At 34.9% G+C, this 18,997-nt stretch overlaps 1 protein-coding gene across 2 annotated transcripts in view; it reads right to left on the bottom strand.

Annotated features, from left to right (window-relative positions):
* VEGFC (vascular endothelial growth factor C) overlaps positions 1–18,997 on the bottom strand; it is a 115,397-nt gene that overhangs the window by 22,464 nt on the left and 73,936 nt on the right. For both annotated transcript variants that reach the window (XM_014860656.3, XM_070499828.1), the window contains exons 2-3: positions 14,542–14,755; positions 12,892–13,082 (exon numbers count right to left, since the gene is read on the bottom strand). In XM_014860656.3, the coding sequence (XP_014716142.1) occupies positions 12,892–13,082; positions 14,542–14,755 (405 nt within the window). The remainder of the gene's footprint in view (positions 1–12,891; positions 13,083–14,541; positions 14,756–18,997) is intronic.

Below are 18,997 nucleotides of genomic sequence, written 5' to 3'. Positions count from 1 at the left end.
AAAAAACAATGTTTTCAGTTGAATATACAAATAAATTAATGATTGAGTAAAACTAAGTGGATTTAAACTCTTAAGTTCTTAAAAATCTATATTAGTATCAGTAACAATGGTGAAAGTGAAATCCTGGCCACTAGCTGCTGATACGATCAGTTTGCAGTAATTTAACTACAGTTGACCCACGCGTTAGTCGCTGCCTTTATGGTAATTGGAGCAGTCTAAGAAAGATGACATGCTCCAGAGTCCTGTGACCTGACCCCTTGCTGTAATTTCATGCCAACAGTTGAAGATCATTAAAAATAGGGAATAGAATTAGTTGCCAATTTCGTCCATAAGCACAGGGAGATTTACTGAAATAAATTGCACATTTTCCTCATGTGAAATATATTCATTCTATATTCCTTTAAAAATTCAGCTACTTTCTTAGCCTAAGTGCCTTAGGAGGAACGGGCACAGGATCACACCCACACAGGGCACCTTTTTTAGCAACCCTACTTATAAGTTGCGTGAACTTGGAAAAGTCATTTAATTTCTCTAAGCTGTACATTTCTTTCAAAAATGAGTAAACTGAGGATAACATTTGACCCATTACTTCATGGGACTGTTATAAAAATTATGCAAGCTAATGTATAGGAATGTGCTGCGTATATTGATTGTTTCATAGATTTAAGTGTTTATTAATATTTGCATATATTCCAGATTCTAGACATTCTCCATAACACTGTCTCTTCTACATACATTAACTCAACACATGACCTCCACGTATCCCAGTACTATGATTTTGACCAGTTTCTTCTCTACAAAGACATTGGTTTACGTGGTTTGGAACAACCTTTCATTAGGTGAAATGTCACACTGGCAGAAATCCTTTGCACTATGTGTAACTATTGGGAGAGAGAGAATTTTGCATGTCTACATATGCTACAGTTTTTCTTATTTCTTATGACATCTCTGGACCCTACATTAAGAAATAGCATTATAGAAGAAATCTAAAGTGGTTTAGAAAATAAGCCAATATGTCAATAAATAAGAAAATAAATTGCTAATTTAATTTTTATATTTGTATAATTTATAATTACTTACTTAAACTCTCTGACAGTGGAAATGGTAGGAAGATGGACAGGTCAGTTCACAAAAGCCTAAGAATTTATGTAATAGGCAGTTAGATATATGCGCCTAGAGTTTAAGAGAGCCATTTAAAAGTCATCCACATTAAAGCTGTAACAAGTCTTGGGCAGTGATGAGATTACTTGGTGAGACCACTCTGAATGAAAAGAGAAAATGCCTAATAATAGAAAACTGGGGAACAGCAACAATTAAGGGGTGAAAAAAGGCAAATAACATGAAAAAGTGTGACATGAAGATGGAGAATCAGGAGGGGGTACTGTTAAGCCAAGGGAAGCCAAAGAAAGAGAGGAGAGCTTCAAAAAGGCGGCGTGTGTGGTCACAGGGTGAAATGTCTCAGGGAAACCCAGCACGATAAGGATTGAAGGAAGACACTGGGTACCAGAAGTGGCTGTAAGGATTGTGGCAGGGCGGGGGCTGTAGGACAGGAACAGTGGTGGGAATGGAGAGACAAGAAGAGAGGCCCAACATGACTGGAGGGAAAGGGCTCAGAGGGCTCAGGCCACAGGGAACATTTTTGCTTACAGAATACATGTAATCATTGTAGGATTTGGCACTGTCTCAAGTGACACAAGGCAGAACAGAGCCTGACAGAGAAGGATAAGGCACTGTTTGAGATAACAGCTATTGTAGAAGAGTTGATGATGCTTTCCCACCCCCAGGCCTCAGTAGCATCACTCCTACTCTCAGTGACTGCTGCCATTCCACACTCCACCCTGGCGTGTTTTCCAAAGGGAAAGAGATCACAGTGAGCAGTGTCAGTGATCGAGGATAAACTGCAGTCATTCCTGGGTGGACAATGTCCACAGTCAGGACCAGCCCATAAGTGCCAAGTGTGTCTTCAGGAACTGGGGCTTTGAAGAATGTTCTAGCAAGATGGAGAACAGTTAAATGCACATTAGGAAAAGTTCCTGGAAAAATAAGTCTGGCTTTACACTCCTAAAGGGTGGAAGAGGCTTGTGTTGGTAAAGACACTAACTAAAGGATAAAGGAACAGGAAGACAGGCACTAAAAATAATTCACTGTTTACAGAATTGTTTTTTTCCTGAAGAAGAAGACTCATAAGCCTTAAAATTACAGTACAGCTTGAGAGAAAAATCGACCTCCAGTTAACTAGTTAGGTAAAGGGAAGTTAAGTTTTACTTATTGATGTTTCATTTCTCTAGTTTGAGTCTAAGTAGGCAATTGGCCGGCTGAATTCAGTTCATTTGATCAAAAAGAATAAATAGGCTAAAATAATTAAAGTAAAAAAAGCCCTTTCCTCTCCTGAAACACATCTTCCATCTCCAAATTTGGACCTGAGTTTTTCAGGATGTTTTCTTAATTCACTAATTGATTGTGTCAGGACAGAAACTTTTAAGGGTCCAGAGAAAGATGCCTTTGACCAATATTCAAAGTAGGAAGATTCGTGATAATTGACTTTTATTTACCTGTCAACTTCAGAAAAATTAAGAACATCTACCGAGAGGGGTCGTGTGTGTGTGTACATTAAGACATCATCGTACTCACGCTCGCTCATATCAGACACCAAAGAGGCCTCTTTCATTTTCCAGTTTCTTTTTGTACTAGTCTTAAGTGTGCAAATCTACAGAATTTTTTTTCACTTAAAGTGATTAAATAAGGTTTCTAAGATCTTTTTAATAAATACGGTAAATTCCATTTTCTTCTTTACAGACCAATTTGTGAATTTTGTATAGCTATATTTAATCCCTATGTTACTTAAAATATCCGTAGGCCTTTTTCCCTAATCAGTTAGCATGTGCTCAGAAAACTTTTTTGAACTGAAAAAATATTAATGATTAGAATCACATTATAAATTCACATGTCCCCCTCTCAAAATAAAAAAATATATTTTTCAAACAACTGGCCACTTTCCTTCTCTAGAAGGGAAGTTCTTACAGCTTAGAGAGATATAAGAACAACCAAGAGCTTAGTCTTGAAAACAGATGGACACTAATTACAGTTCTGCATCTGCAATTTACTATGTCTGCAACTTGCAAAAATTATCTTTCTTTAGCCTCCATTTCACTATCTATAAAATAGGGATAATAATGGTGGTGATTTCATAGTAATAATGTTGTTTGGATTCTTCAAAATTGAGTTGAACCTTTGTTAGAGGGATTTCAAAATTTTTGCTTGTTTAAAATCTATCTTTGTTTAGATTTCAATAACTGCTTATTGAGAACTCATAACATCCAAGCCCTAATCACCTCGCTAGACCCTCAAGATAACAGTCATCGATCAATGACTCTTGGCCCTATAACTCGTAGTTAAGCAAAACCAACCATAAGAAGGAATTAGAAAAAACTTTATGATATTATGTTAGAATTTGTTAAATATCAAATAGTTTACCACAAATGTTACTAGTGAGCAAGAACCTGCAGTTTAACTATTCTGAAATCTGTGCTTGCCACTGTAGAAAGATCTGAACCAACACAATGACTATATATTTTCTCTCAAAAGAGCCACAGTCTATGCAAACATATCACTATTTGAAACAATAAACAGAGTCTTTATATTTTAATAAAGTAAGAATCCTTATACCACTGTCAGACTGTTTTGGTGCTTGAATGTGTGCACAATAGGACTTTCTATTCTAGATTTAAGCTCAGAATGCAAACTTTTATGTTCAGCATTAGCTAACATCTCCATGTACACGTGTGTACTTAGTAAATACTAATTGATGATGATGACAATTATAATTTGATATTTTGAACATGATGATTTTCCTAGAATAGTTTTATACTAGACAGGCCACTGCTGTTGAACAATAGATGATATTTAGGATCTAAGTAGTAATAAAATTCTTATGCAGCCTGATGCTACACTATGCTAGTAATATATGCCTATTAGAAGAGTTGCTGGTTTTAGAAAAGATCAAAAGGACTTATATAATGAGAGCATTTAAACAAGGCTGGAAATTGAACAAAAAATCTGTTGTGTATTCTGTAAAACTGTAATAAACAAGAGGAAATGGCAAGCATTTCCAACTGAGAGGTTCCCAGTTGTTATCTGCTGGAATTCTGTAATAAGAATATTTAATAGTCACTTCTCACCAACAAGAATGGACTTAAAGTCAAGCCACATCTTGAAACAATAGGTTGTTTACACCAGCATAGCAACAGTTGTAAAGCAACAATTCCTACTTCTACTTATCTTGCAGGCTATTCAAGAAAAAGGTGTAGAATTTCCCTACTGAGAAGATCCTACACTATAGTTCAGTACTAAATTCTAAAGAAATGTTTGTGTGAATAAAAATATGACACAAAAAAATGACTTCTTTTACAACATCTTTATACCCAGAAATATAACCAGCTTCTCTTCAGAGCATATTAGCTTACTACCATATTTAATTTAAATATTCCCACCTTGAGTCCATTAATTAACTATAGAAACAATCTGTTGCCTCAGGAGAGCATGATTAATAACTATAAAATCAGATAGAAAACCTGTACTACGTTTAAAGAAATAATCCTTAAGAATAGGAAAAGGTGAAAATTGAGGGTTCATTGTTAACATTTCAACTGAGTATATCAACCACACGGCCAACTACCAAGGGCATATGGAAGTTAAATTGGGTCTGGGAAGAACATGAGATGGCAGATTTTAACAGATTTACATGTAATATTGAGTTAATTTTAACATATTGTTATACATAAAATGTATATACTGTGCTACAATGAAAATAAAAACCCTAATTCAGGAGTTTTAGAAATACCGAATAAAATTTGTGCATATCAGTACCTTGAGTTGGAAAAATGTGATATTTTAGTAGATGCATTAACTTTTTTCTTAAGGCAAATGTTATTCTTAAAGAAACTTCTGATAACCCAGTTATTCGTGTAGAGTTTTTCCACATCTGGATAAAACCTGATTTCCAAGAACTGTGCTTGCCAAATATTAATTAGCTAAAGATTCAAAACAAACCACATTCTACTTGTTGAATACACATGAATGTAATAAATTAATCTTCCAGACTACAGTGTTCTGTTTAATTAATGGAAGAACCATCTCTGTCTCCAGTGCAAAATAACACCTCTAAGCTTCACTCCACAGTAGCACATTTTACTTAAGTTTTAATAAATTTTGCTGTAAAAGAAAATTTTATGAAACCCTTAGTTTAACTCAAACATAATCTGGAATGCTTTTGCTTACATGCTTACATTATTTCTTTATAAAATAATAAAAAAATAGCTGTTTCTTTTGAAGATGGCAACATAGGATTTTAAATAATGCTGTTCATGTATATCAGAATGAGCCAGAGGCGGACTTGCTCCAGACCGGGCTGGCCTCGTCAGTCGGCACTAACGAACACAGCTGAGAGGCTAGAGTTTCTTCAGCGCTAAGACCAAGATTTCCAGGCAAGTCCCATGGATTTAGCAGTTCTTCTTTTCTCATTTCTATTTTCAGTGAAACTCTGTAAGGTAAATACTAACATTTAAGTAACTTTTTAATCCAAATGTTTGGCTCAAAAGCAGATGACTTTCCTCTGTTTCTATTTGTGTCATCAAATAATTTACATTCTGCAAAATTCACTTTCTACTTTTTGGTTATATCTCTTAAATACACAACTCCTCAGAAGATATACTTAAAGCATATGTTTATGGAAGAGGTCAAAAAGACGTCCAGTCTACTTAACTTCTCACAGTCACTCAGATAGCAGTTGGGGAGGACTTTGAACCCGTTGCTCTGAATGTGTTCATGTTGGAATGCTCAGTGCATATGGTTTTACTTTTCAGCTAACGGCTGGCGTCCTCACACATTCTGATAACCTGCCCTTTCATGGAGCCCCATAAAAAAATGTCTATGAAGTTTCTATAAAACCTTGGGTTTTACATTACCCAAGGTACATTGTCCTTACAATTTATATGATTCTAATTGGTTACTTTTGTTGCTAAAAGATGCATCTGGAACTCCTTTAACTAAACAAAAACTCTTTTTTTCCCTCAGAAAATACAGTAGTAAGAAATTTCCTTTTATCTTTGAAAGAAATTATCACATGCTCCCATTTATACTACATGGAAAATATAATAAAATAAATAAACTCAGGAAAAGGTATTACTTCAGGACAAGCTTTTACAAGCCACAGTAATAGTAAAATGTGTTAAACACAAATGAAAACATTGCCTTCAGGAATTTCATGCCTTGCTCTCTCTCGGTCTGTAAACCTCCTTAGTATGCATTTCCACAAACCTTGGCACTTCTCTTTCACAACACTTGGACGACTTTTCATTACCGGATAAATGCTGCTTTTCCCGCTAAATTGTAAGCTCCATCAGTGTAGCGTCCATACATTACTGTATACCCATCGCACAGCAGAGGGTGAAGCACCACATACTTGCTTAATTGGATTTAACTTAAAATTATCCCTTTTACTATTAAAAAATTCTGAGTGGATTGTTTGGGTGGGAGAAGGGTATGATATCACAAAATCAAAGGGAGAAATGGATGGGGCTATCAATGATTGAATACTGGCTTTCCCTCTTCTCTCCTGATATATGAATCCTCTAAGTAGTAACCACCACACCAGGGCTTCAAACAACATTTATTGATGTGATGTTTCCTCCCAAATCTATAGCTAAAGATCCAACTACCACTGTAGAATTCTAGAATTTATATGTCCAATCTTCTTCTGGTGTCTCCATATTCAAAACTCTACCTTTGACCCCAAATCTGCTCCTTTTATTTAAGTATTCATTCTGTTTAGTGACAACTACTATGCTACACCCCAGGGGAATAACCAAACACAATCTTTGCTTTCATGGAATTAAGAGCCTAGGTAATAAAACAATCTGACAGACAGGTAAGGTAATGATGCTAAAATATGGGCAATAAAGGGTACTATCAGAGCATATAACAGGCTGTCATGGAAGTGACATTTATGTCTAGGCCTAAGGTTGGCTAAAAATTAGCTAGACAAGTGGGGAAAAGGGGGATGGAGTATAAGGAGATGTTTCAAACCCAGGGTACAGTATTGTAATGACTTGGAGGTAAGAGATATTGACATAGTTTAAGGAGTAAAAGAATTTGGGTACTTGTGGAAAATAGCAGTTGAGGGAAAGAGCATTGAGGCTGCAGATTTAGGTAGCAGCGAGATGATGGATAGCTCAGTAAACTATGCTAAAGGATTTAACCTAAAGAAGAGTAACGCTCAAAATATTTAACGACTTAGAACATTTGTGTCAACCAACCAGAACAGATGCTAGAGCAATCCAATTAGAAAAGACTAGCTTATCAACAGACTAGCTGAATGCTGGCTCAGTCTCAATAAGGCAATGTTACTCAAGAATTTCGAGCAGTATCTGATTTATCATTTAGAAAAGAAAAAACTACTGCCATAATGTGGCAAATGGATTGGAGGGAAGTAAGAACGGAGATATGAGACCGGTTATCAGGCTTGTCCAGGTGATGACGACTGTGGCTGAGATCAGAGTGGATCAGTAGAAGGAAGACATTACATGGATTCTAGAGATGTTTGGAAGATAGACTTAACAGGAATTATTGACTGGGCTTTCAGTCCAAGGAAGAATAACTTGAACTGAGCCACTAGATGAATGGTGCCATTTACTAAGACAGAGAATACCGGAAAAAGAAGAAGATTTACTTACTTGCTTATTATTTGTGAGGGTGGATGGGCATCAGGGGACTAGGTCATAACTCCAGTGTCACACAGATTGATTTTGACCTTCTGAAGAAAAGCTAAGTCACAAGGTTGAGTGGGTGGTATGGAAACCATGAGAGAAGTCTGAGCCGGAAATAAAGATTTGGGAGTAGCCACCATGAAGAGCAAAGAGAAAGATGAGGAAACCTGAGGAGGGGTGTGGAGTCAGAAAAGAAGGTGTCTTGGGGCAGAACCCTAAGGAATGAGTACCTCAGTTTCAATTAACTTCAAGTTTTTAATCACAAAAATCTGCAAATCTTTAAAAAATTGAAAGGCTAAAATGAAAACTACTCTGCTGTTATAATGATACATTTCAAAACACGACTGCTTTGCAGATCAGAATTTATAAGAATTGTGATTATTGTAAATATCAAGTCTATCAAAAAGGATCAAAACAAAACTGAAAAACAACATAAGTCAACAACAAGAAACCAGACAGACTTCAAAAATTTTATAGGTAAATCCTGATTTTTTCACGTGAGCAGATGACTGGGACAAAGTAGGTAAAATTAATCAACATCATACATCTATTATAAGAGTAATCCTAAATTCTGTGAAGCCTGGAGGTGCAAGGAGATGAAATACAGTGAGAATTGATTCCACATGATCTAAAAGAGACAATTTTTTTATAGAAAAAAATCATATTTGATGTTTAAGTACTGAGGATACTGGACCAAATTTTATTTCACCTACATGTACCTTAAACTTAGCTCTAAATGCTCTTTTTAGCCCTCAAGCCTGATAATTTCTAAAGCCTAACCTCTTTAAGCTTCCAACTTGAGAGAGCAGCTTGTAGGCTGTTGTGCACACATAATTATCCTTGAATGAATACTTCCACTCTGAGACCAATTACGTGAACATGGGATCTAATTAGACCAACATAGGGAATAAACATGCAGCGGTCACAGAAAAACCACTAATGGTTAACTGAAGACTGAATGTCTTTATTTCCCTTACTAACAATGTACTGATCTGTTTTCCAAGTTCAGATTTACCTAAGGTACACCTGTTATCTATCTGGCACATATGTAGAGTGACCATGTACTTACTAAACCAACAGTAAGAGGAACAGTATGTTGACTTTTGCTCATATTAACTAGACTGGGGAAAAAGGGGGAGAATTTTCTCTGTTTGTTAAAGAAACAGATATTTTTAAAAGATTGAGCTAAAATTTATAGCATACACTTTTGTTAGGCAAAAAGATCAGATTATTTAAAAATTACACACGTGAGTTAATCAACTATTTTATCATTATTAATCTTCGAGGCAGTAGTTTTAAAATCTGGTTCCACAGATGAAGACTAGGGTAAAGGAACCAATTCCCTGAAACTGTGGAAGAAAATGCTGTGGATGTGTCTATATTTTCATTTTTTCTAGTGAGAGGGTTCATAGTTTTTATGTGGTTCTAAAAGGGGTTGTACACTAATTCTGTGGTAGGCACTCAGGTAATTAGTGAACAAAACCGACCTATTTTTGCCTTTATGGAGGAGGTAGACATTAATCCAATAATTATGGCTATATTATTATAAACTATATGATTATAAGCTATCGTAAGTGCTATGAAAGGGAATATGGGAAACTATAAAACATTTAAAAGAAATTCTGGGTCTAATCAAGGAGCCCAGAAAAATCTCCTCAAGGAATTCCTTGAACCACATGACACTTGAATTGAGATCTGAGGGACTGGCACCTGGGCAAGAATGAGACTAGAAAGTCAAGATGACTTAGAGGTGTGTTCAAAGGCTCTGGGGCTGAGGGAGCACGGGGGTTCCCAGAAATTGAAGGAGGCCTAGAGCCTCGGAGGCACAAAAAGTTAGGTCAGGGGATAGTTATGTTAAATGATGATGTAGAGAAAGGCAGAGGCAGACATCCAAGGCTGCGTCAAAGATTTTGGTCTTATTCTAGGAGCAATGGGAAATCACTGAAAGGCCTTTATGCTGGGGACTGACAACATCGGACTTGTGTCTTCAAAAAGATCATGTCTAGGGGCAATTTAGAGAATAGATTAGGAAGGGGGACAGGGAAGTAGGGAGAGCAGAGAGGATGCTATTTCATTAGTTGGAAAGAACATCAAAAGTATCCTGGAGTACAGAGATGGTGGGAGACACGGGGATTCAAGGAATTTGGGGGATAAAATTAACATTTGATTTGATGACAGACTGAATATGTGAAAAGAGAAGGGAGATGTCAGAGACCACCCCTACGTTTCTGCCTAGAGATGAAGTGAGACAACGAAAGCAGTAAAACTAGAAGACCAGGTGATTTTCAGTGTTGCTATGTTGGGGGTGAGTTTGGTGTTGGGGAGAAAAAGCTTGTCTGAGGAACTATTACACAAAACATTTGGGTATGAGTATCTAAAGAAAATATATTTTGAAATATTCACTTTAAATATTAAACTAATATTAAATCAATATTACTCTATAAAGCTTGAGATATTTTTAAAGAAGAGTCATTTAAAAACATTTTCTCTGTATTAACTTAAGGCATAACAGAAGAATTTGTCGAAGAAATTAGTAATGAAAAATAGCTTTGAATATTGTCAGTGGGAAACTGATTTTCACCAACAAAATAAATTAACTATAAAAAAACAGGAGTTTCAAGAAATGAAGAAACAAGAAAATCCCAACACTGCAGTGGTTATTATTCAACTCTACATCTTTACAATACAAGTGCTTTGAAAACAAAATTTCATCTAAAAACTAAATTCAATAAGACATTCCGAAATGATAAATAATGAGCTCTTAATAGACATATTTTGTTGGTAAAACAATTCTTCAAAATCTATCTTTTAAGTCTGTTCTATGTCATTTCATTTTTTAAGAAGATATAGTTCTTTCTTCTTTGGAAAATGCAATTGGGATATCTAGACCTTTTGATGATCAACTAAATTGATATTTGATTTAAATCAAACATCATAATAATAAATAATTCAATGTAGGACACATATCATAATGCTTAACTGAATTACTTTAAAACATACACTATTAAAGGTATTCCAAAAAATACATTTAAATTCCTAAATCACCCATCTTTATTTTCTCTTCTTAAAAAATGACATTTTTTCAAGAGTTTCTGTAGGCCAAAAGTCCTCTTATGGAGTTTGGCTTGAATATAAAAGCAGCAACATTTTTAATATTAATACCTTTTTAAAATAAATGTCACCTTTTGGAGAATATCCTACCAGCATAATTATTTCCAGTTGATAAAAAAAATGTACTTAGTTCTAACACTTATTAAAGGATTTTTGAAAAATCTGTTTTATACCTCAGGATAAACACAAAATATCCAGTAAAATCCGTTTAATTAGAATTATTTTATCCAGAATAGTATGCAATATAAATCTGTAATTTCTTAGCTAACTAATTCTTAGTGTTTGATAAAGATTCAAGGGGAAGGGGCATGAACAAAAGAGAAGTTTCGCTGTGCCCTAACACTACAATTATTGTTATTCTATTAAAATACTAGAATTTTGTCAAGCACTGAAGTGCTATCTCATAATCCACAACACATAGTCTGATAAAGCTTCTAAATGCAAGGAAAATATTTAGAGTCATACTGCTTTTGTTGCTAACACAGGCTAGAATGAACTCTATATTATTTTGCTGTACTTACATGAAACAACAGAATAAACTACTTCTGGCTATGCTTAACTATGATAACAACAGGAATGATGAATGGTTCCAAAGCATCACTTTTGAACTTTGTTTTTAATCTTGAGTTAGACAGAGGCAAGCTGAATAGAAAACACAAGTTTATAATTTATTTTTCATTTCCTCTCGCAAGTCTTAGTATCTGAAATGGTTTGTTCCATCATCAAGTGTGTGAGCCCTATAAAGAAATACAATTTTTTTACAGAAAGGTATTTGGAGTGTGTAATAGGACAATGTCTCCAGTCTCAGAGATGAAAATATGATTACAACAAAAATTTTGGAAATTTTCAACCAGAAGGGAAAATGTAGTTGAAGGAACTGAGGTAGTAACCTTAACTTTCATTTCCACTTAATTATCTTAAAATAAGAGGAGATTTTATTAGTGGGAAGCATGTCGATCAGCTAAAGTTTGTAGGAAATGAAACTTTTAATATGTGTGTTCTATGTATAGACATTACATAATTTAGAAAACTGTTAATTTGCTGTCATAGCACATGATACAAATCAAATCTGACTTCACATTTAAAAAAAAACTCATTGTTCATTCTAAAGGTCAAAGGACATTCTGAATGTACCAGATTACCTATGCTATTCCAACTCTCATAATAGACTGCAAAAGCCTTTTGGAGCAACCACAGTTTGGTCTTTCAGAGAGAAGTCTGCATTAGCCCCGCCCACAGCACTGGGCTTCTCCAAACATTTCTGTGCAGAGGCCAGTGGTGCACAGCATTTTAACAACACTCCATGGTTATCAACAACACACAACCGTGTCCTGTGACAGCCAGCCTCCTCTCCCAAGGAAGATCTACAATGCAGGTTTGTGTGTCTGCTCTGAAAACCCCAGATCCAAACGGAACCTTGAGAGAAGTTTCTTGGTTATTTGTTAGAAGCTTAACATGTAATGCGATGGGACTTTATAGGTTCGTCAAAATACTTGAGATTTAGCGTCAGAATATTTCCTTTGCTTTCTAAATGAACACAGTGAATATGTTCAGTGTGGTGGCTTATTTCAATAGTACGCCACTGTTTCACAGAACATATACATGTGATTATATATTTTGAATATGCAATTTGTGCTATATCTCTATAATCAGAAGACTTAACCATTTAAAAATAATTTATTGCCAAATGAAAATCTTTATCCTTAAAGATCAACACGTATGTGTGTGTGGGTGTGTGTATGTATTTACACGTACATTCATATGTATATTTCTGATTTTCTTCACTTGGCTTTGATACCAATATATGAACATTGTTCAGATAGCATCAATTATTTTCTGTGTGATATTATATCATCAAAACCACAAAATATGGAAAAATTAACTTCATTGCTCAAAGGAAATACATGCAGCCCTGAATTGAACTAAGTTACTTTAAAGGGACCAGAGTTTAAGCAAATGACTCCCCAGGGTAAGGGTTCTGACGGAGAGAGCCCCAGGGCAGAGCGGACACACCTACCGTCTTGCTGAGGTAGCTTGTGCTGGTGTTCATGCACTGTTGCCCCTCACTGTTGCAGCAGCCCCCACATCTGTAGACGGACACACATGGAGGTTTAAAGAAGGTGTTTGTGGCTGCTCCAAACTCCTTCCCCACATCTATACACACCTCACGTGGCATGCATTGAGTCTTTCTCCACTCATTATCAATACCTGTCGAGTCACAGGGAAGGGCATAAGTTATACACAAGCCACCAAGGGGAAAAGCCCACAGCAGTTGGAAGTCACTCACACTGAATTTCAGATTTTCAGATTTAAGTATAATACGTAACTTTAAAGAAATAGTTGACAGAATCCTAACTTGCCGTGTCAATAATATTTAACAGAGCAGCTAAGGATAATTTCTTAAAAAACTAATTTCATCAGCCATTTAACAAGCTAAATTAGGATTATGCCGCCTTAAAATTACACCAATATTCTACAGAACTATATTTGGTTTCCTTTACTTAAAAAAACGAAAACTTCATATATAGATGCCTGGAAGACCTGCAGAGAGAAGGTCACGCTCATTTGTTATACGGACGTACTATTTTTGTAACCTCAAAGCAAATATAAACAACATGATCTAATTTTTCTTTTTAAACTGAGATGTAACTGAGAAGACAGCTATGGTTTTGGACTCAAAAAATCACTTTCAGGCAGGCTATTTAGCAACTTTGGGTAATGTCACGGTGGTAGGTATTTGAAACGCAAGGATATTTTCCATCAAATGGGACATGTATCCTGAACTAAGTTTTTTTCCCAGAAAGTCTAATTTTCCTGTTCATGTTCTCTCTTGGAATTGTTTCCAATGAGTTAGCGGTTTACCCATAGCACTGTTGACTCTTTAAACACTGCATTCCAAATGATGTACTTCTTAAATGTTCTAGTTAATTTTCCTATATTTCTCCTAAAATAAGATTTTTGGTAAAAAAAAAGACATAATTATCGGTTTTTCCACCATGAAGCCATTTTGTTTGTTTGCTTTTGTTTTCAAAGTAATTTGCAATCTCAAACCTTCACAGTGATTAATATCTAACCACTGAAGGGAGTTATTTTCTAAAAGTAGGTCCACGAATTCCTACTGTGCCATTTTATGCAACATCATAATTTTTTGTGATGTTCTCTGCTAGGTCTCTCAGTAGTTTGACAAAAGTCCAGCTCTCAAGCCAGTTACCTATAAAGCAACAAGGCAAGAAGGAGCATTTGAAAAGATGATTTTGGGTGATTCAGAAATTAAGCATTTCTAAATCCAAATCAGAAAGAAAATTTATTTGCAATTAATTTGGAAGACACAAAATATTTAGATGATTTAACTGACAGTGTATGTAAAGGTATCTATGGTTTTAAAAATTTTACAATGGGATATCACCTCAATTAAGAAAAATTAAACTGTGTGGAGATGCACGCATCTTTCTATCTGTATATTTCACGAAATCACTTAACCACTCAGAGTCAAATCATCAAATGCTGTAGTTTGAAAAGAATTCTTTATTTCCTATTTTCTATTTTTCTATTTACTTTCTGCCCTAAAGGTATTCAGTGGTACAAATGCTGAAATTAAAGGACCAGGCTGGCAACTTTGACTGGGTTGATAACAAAGTTTATTATATATATTTTTTCCCATACTTACTTTTCAAGATCTCTGCGTTATAATGTGCTGCAGCAAATTTTATAGTCTCTTCTGTCCTGGTATTGACGTTGGACTGCTCTCTATTATGTTGCCAGCCTCCTTTCCTTAACTGACACTTGTACATTTTCCAGTATTCTGGGTAGAGCACGGTCATGAGTTCATCTACACTGGACACCGCCCGTAACTGCTCCTCCAGATCTTTGCCTGCATAAGTCTGTCAAAGAAATATGCAAGATCAATTACTTACTAGGTTAAGTGGCTTGGAAACAGATGCATTAAAAAACAAAGGTTAATGTTATATATGCTAAATCCTTATTAAAAATATTATTAGTTATCCCTGAATTACTTAACTTTTCTTGGTAAAATTATATTAAGATTTTAATTTGACTCAATATCACAAGTAAAGTGAAATTCAATACCACAATGAAAACGTAAAATATGTATTTGGTTTTTAAGACAAAATTTTCGTGAGATATAATTTTAAAAATAATTTCTGAAGTAGCTTGTGTAAGTTATAGCTGTTTTGTATAACTGGAGAATTTATAAGATTGAAAATTTATTTAAGCTCATATTACCCTCCATTATAAATGAATTAAATTGAAATCCACTCTAACACTTTGCTTCATGTTTAGTTATCAGTATCAATAAAATATAACTAAGCAGGAGGCTTGAAATTAGGAATCTTACTTTTGGATTAGTAGTAATAGTAATGGAAGTAATTACTTCCATTGGTGGAAGTAACAGGAATAGCAATAGTGATGAAAGCTATTTTAGAACAAATAATCACGTGAAGAATGGGATTTCAACAACAGCATCACATAGAAGGTTTCTATTTTGGTAGGACCTCCCAGTATTCCCACAAAATTTGATCATCAAGACTTATTCTGCTATGAAAAAGACATGAAATAGTTCAGAGAACATTAATTCTGCTTATAAATAGTTAACTGTCTATATTAGTGTATCCAATTAAGCAGAACATTTCAAGTTATATTCAAGTAGTTACCACCCCTAAGAAAACATACAATGTTTTTTTCTAAATTATACTTTGAAATTATGGGATAACGGGACATTATCTATCTGCAAAGTGAAATATATCAAATGTTTATTTTATATTACCACGATTATCCCAGCTTTAAAGTCTAAATATGTAAGTAAATACTTTGGACTTCGTTTCCCAAAGTTTAGCGCGCATAGGATCAATGGGAGAGCTGTTAAAAATGCAGGGAACTGCCCCCTTCCCCCGCCAGGCATCTTAGATGGAGATCAAGAGTCCACATTCTAAGAAGTTATAGTTTTCCTTTTCTAACTTTTAAAGTACAAAATTAATATATTTGCTTTAAAAATCAAAATACTCTTTAATTGAAAGTCTTTTCACCACTATTTTTAATAATCCAAGTTATTCTGATGTGGGTGATTTTTGTACTACAATATGAGAAATATAATCTAACATAGTTTTCTTATATTATCATAGAGCCTCCTAGTCAGTATTTGATTATGAAATGTGTTCTTTCCTATTAGATAATAATAATGGCTATATATTTTGGGGTTTCCTCTTTCTTCATTTAGTGTGTGAATTGAGCATATCACTTAATCTCTTTGGGTCTATGTTATAAAAATATTGATTTTAATCCATTCCTTTCTGGAATCTATAGGATGATTCTTGATATGCCATAAGACTATACGAAATAGAATTCCAGTGAAGAGATGGAGGGTGGCGGTGGAGAGGAGATCTTAGCTTAAAGGAAAATGACACAATATCTTCACACAGTTTCCCACAATTCAAATGTTGATGAAATATTTGTCTCAGGAAAATCTCACATATGACACAAAATTCAAGAATCAGAAGTGTTTCAGAGTTTAAAAGGATGCCTACTGGAGAGAAAGATGATAAGAGTACAGGGGTCAATTTTTGGTCACTGCTACCTGAAGGGAAACAACATGGATGGGTTTCTGCTTGCCTCTGCTTCCTTGAACAGCCCTGGAACAAAGGAGGAACACGGGCATGTGTGACTGCCGGGTCCCTGGGATTCTTTTCCCTATAACTCAACCGGAATTAAAGTCAGGTTGTGACCTAAGCTGATCACATGAATCTCTCATTTCCAGAACAAGCATGAGCATTCACTCTACCAAGAGGAGCTGCAATACCACACACTGATGTCATACGACACAACGAAAGACACACACCACACTGTTAAGAAAAGGATAGTGGTGAAGAGGGGCTGTCAATTAACTAGTATATGAAGTTTTAAGGCAAATCACTTTTGTACTTTAAAATTTAGAAACGGAAAAAAATTCCAACAAAATTATATCTATAAACATTGTTACCCAATAGATCAATAGGAGAAAAATACAGCATATAATTCCTAATAGAGAAAATGCGACAGAAAAAATGAAAAAAAAAACATACTAGTAGAAAATAAAAGTTATTATGGTTATACTCTTAGGCTGAAAAAAGGCTTCCTAAAGGTGAATATAAAAATAAAATGTAAACTCTCTGTATGGTAGAAAACACTGTAAACAAAATAAAAAAGAAACAATAAATTAGGAAACCATTTGCAATAAATATGGCGGATGGAAAAGAACTCATATTCTTAAAATATTGCATGAACATGTTAGTGAGAAAAAAATAGACAGCTACTTCAATAGAAAAATGGGCAAAGAGCTTGAACTGAATATTCACAAAGAAGAAATAATATATATTCGATGATGGCAAAAGTGAAAGAAATCATAATTCCTTTGATCCTGGTGGGAGTACAAATTTCTACGGCTATTCAAGGAAAATGTGCTATTTCAAGTTGAAGGGCCTTAAAAACATGCTCTATTTTAGACAGCAAATTAGCTTTGGAATTCAATTTCCTATCCAACAGAAGTGGTAATATAATTATGCCATATATATCTACAAATTCATCATGAGGCTGTCTATAATGATGAATATAATAAAAATCTATACAGACAATAATAGAAAATTGCTTAAGTAATATACACTACAAACAAAAATTAGCACAGAAAGTAATGACACTAAAAAATGATGATACAGATGTATAATTTAGACATGAAAAGAGGTTCATAATATATTCCATGAAAAAGCAGAGCACACAATTTATACACATATACACAATGTTCATATATACAGTACAATCTTTTCACAAAACAAAATTTCTATATAGATAGATTGCATACATGTGTGGATATTGTCTTAAAAGATAGCAACAGGAACAAAATAGTTATCTTCTTCAAATTGCAGGATTAAGGGAATTATTATGTTCTTTATGCATTTCCATATTTTAAATTTTAAATAATAAACATATATAACTTTGTTGTGTGTTTGTGTGAGGAAGATTGGCCTTGAGCTAACATCTGTTGCCAATATTCCTCTTTTTGCTTGAGGAAGACTGTTGCTGAGCTAAAATCTGGGCCAATCTTCCTCTATTTTATGTGGGATGCTGCCACAGCATGGCTTGACAAGTCGTGCTAGGTCCATGCCCAGGATCTGAAGCTGTGAACCCCTGGCCACTGAAGCGGAGTGTGTGAACTTAACCACTACACCACCAGGCTGGCCTCCACATATAACTTTTTACTATCAGAATAAAATTTTAAAAGTAATCATCTCTAAGCATATTGGGAGTCTATAGCCTTAGCTCTCATTTCAGCCTTTCACTTACTGTTCTTATTTCTGTATAGAGCATGGCTTTGATATATTATTTAATCTATAACAACCATTGGCAAAACCAGAAGCTATCACAGACAAAATGGTATAAAAGTAGCTTGATACTGAGTAATTAATTTACCTATTCACACTAGACTTTATTATATTTGTGTGGTGGAAAAACAAGCTTTAGTATTAAAAAATCCAGATTTCCATTCTGGATTCAGACTTTATTTAACTGAGTAACATTACATTTCATTTCTTTGAACCTCATTTTACTCTGTAAAATGGACATGAATCTTCCTTACAGAGTTTTTGTGATGGTGCAAACAGACATTTGATATAGAAGTATATTATAAATCTTGCAGCCAGTAATGTTGGGATTACTGGTCATTATAACATCTTTAGGGAACCAAAAAAAGACGGTACAGAGATGTTTTTCAGATAAACTGAATTTTTTACACAATTTTGAATGGTAACTCTGAGTACTGTACCACTTCTGGGACAGTATTTGCTTAGATCTGTCTTCTGCACTTTTGTTCCAAATGAGCAGCAACCTAGGAATTGAGCATTGTCAGCTAAGCGATAGGCACTTCTGCGGACGTGGAGAAGATCAAAACCTTGTGGAAAGATACCACCAGCTAACCACAGCACATTCCTATTCTACTTCGAAAGAATTTGAAGAGGTCCCAGTAACCTAGAATGAGTTCTGAACCAGGGACACACCAAAATCTTTCAAGTGGAAGTCTGTTCTTTCTCAATGCTTTCTTGAGTCTTCACGTTCACTAATGTTTTCCAGAATGTTGAGGT

This window comes from Equus asinus, chromosome 27 (genome assembly GCF_041296235.1).
Source record: "Equus asinus isolate D_3611 breed Donkey chromosome 27, EquAss-T2T_v2, whole genome shotgun sequence".
Classification (NCBI taxonomy): Eukaryota; Metazoa; Chordata; class Mammalia; order Perissodactyla; family Equidae; genus Equus; species Equus asinus.
This window is presented reverse-complemented; position numbering and strand designations above follow the sequence as displayed.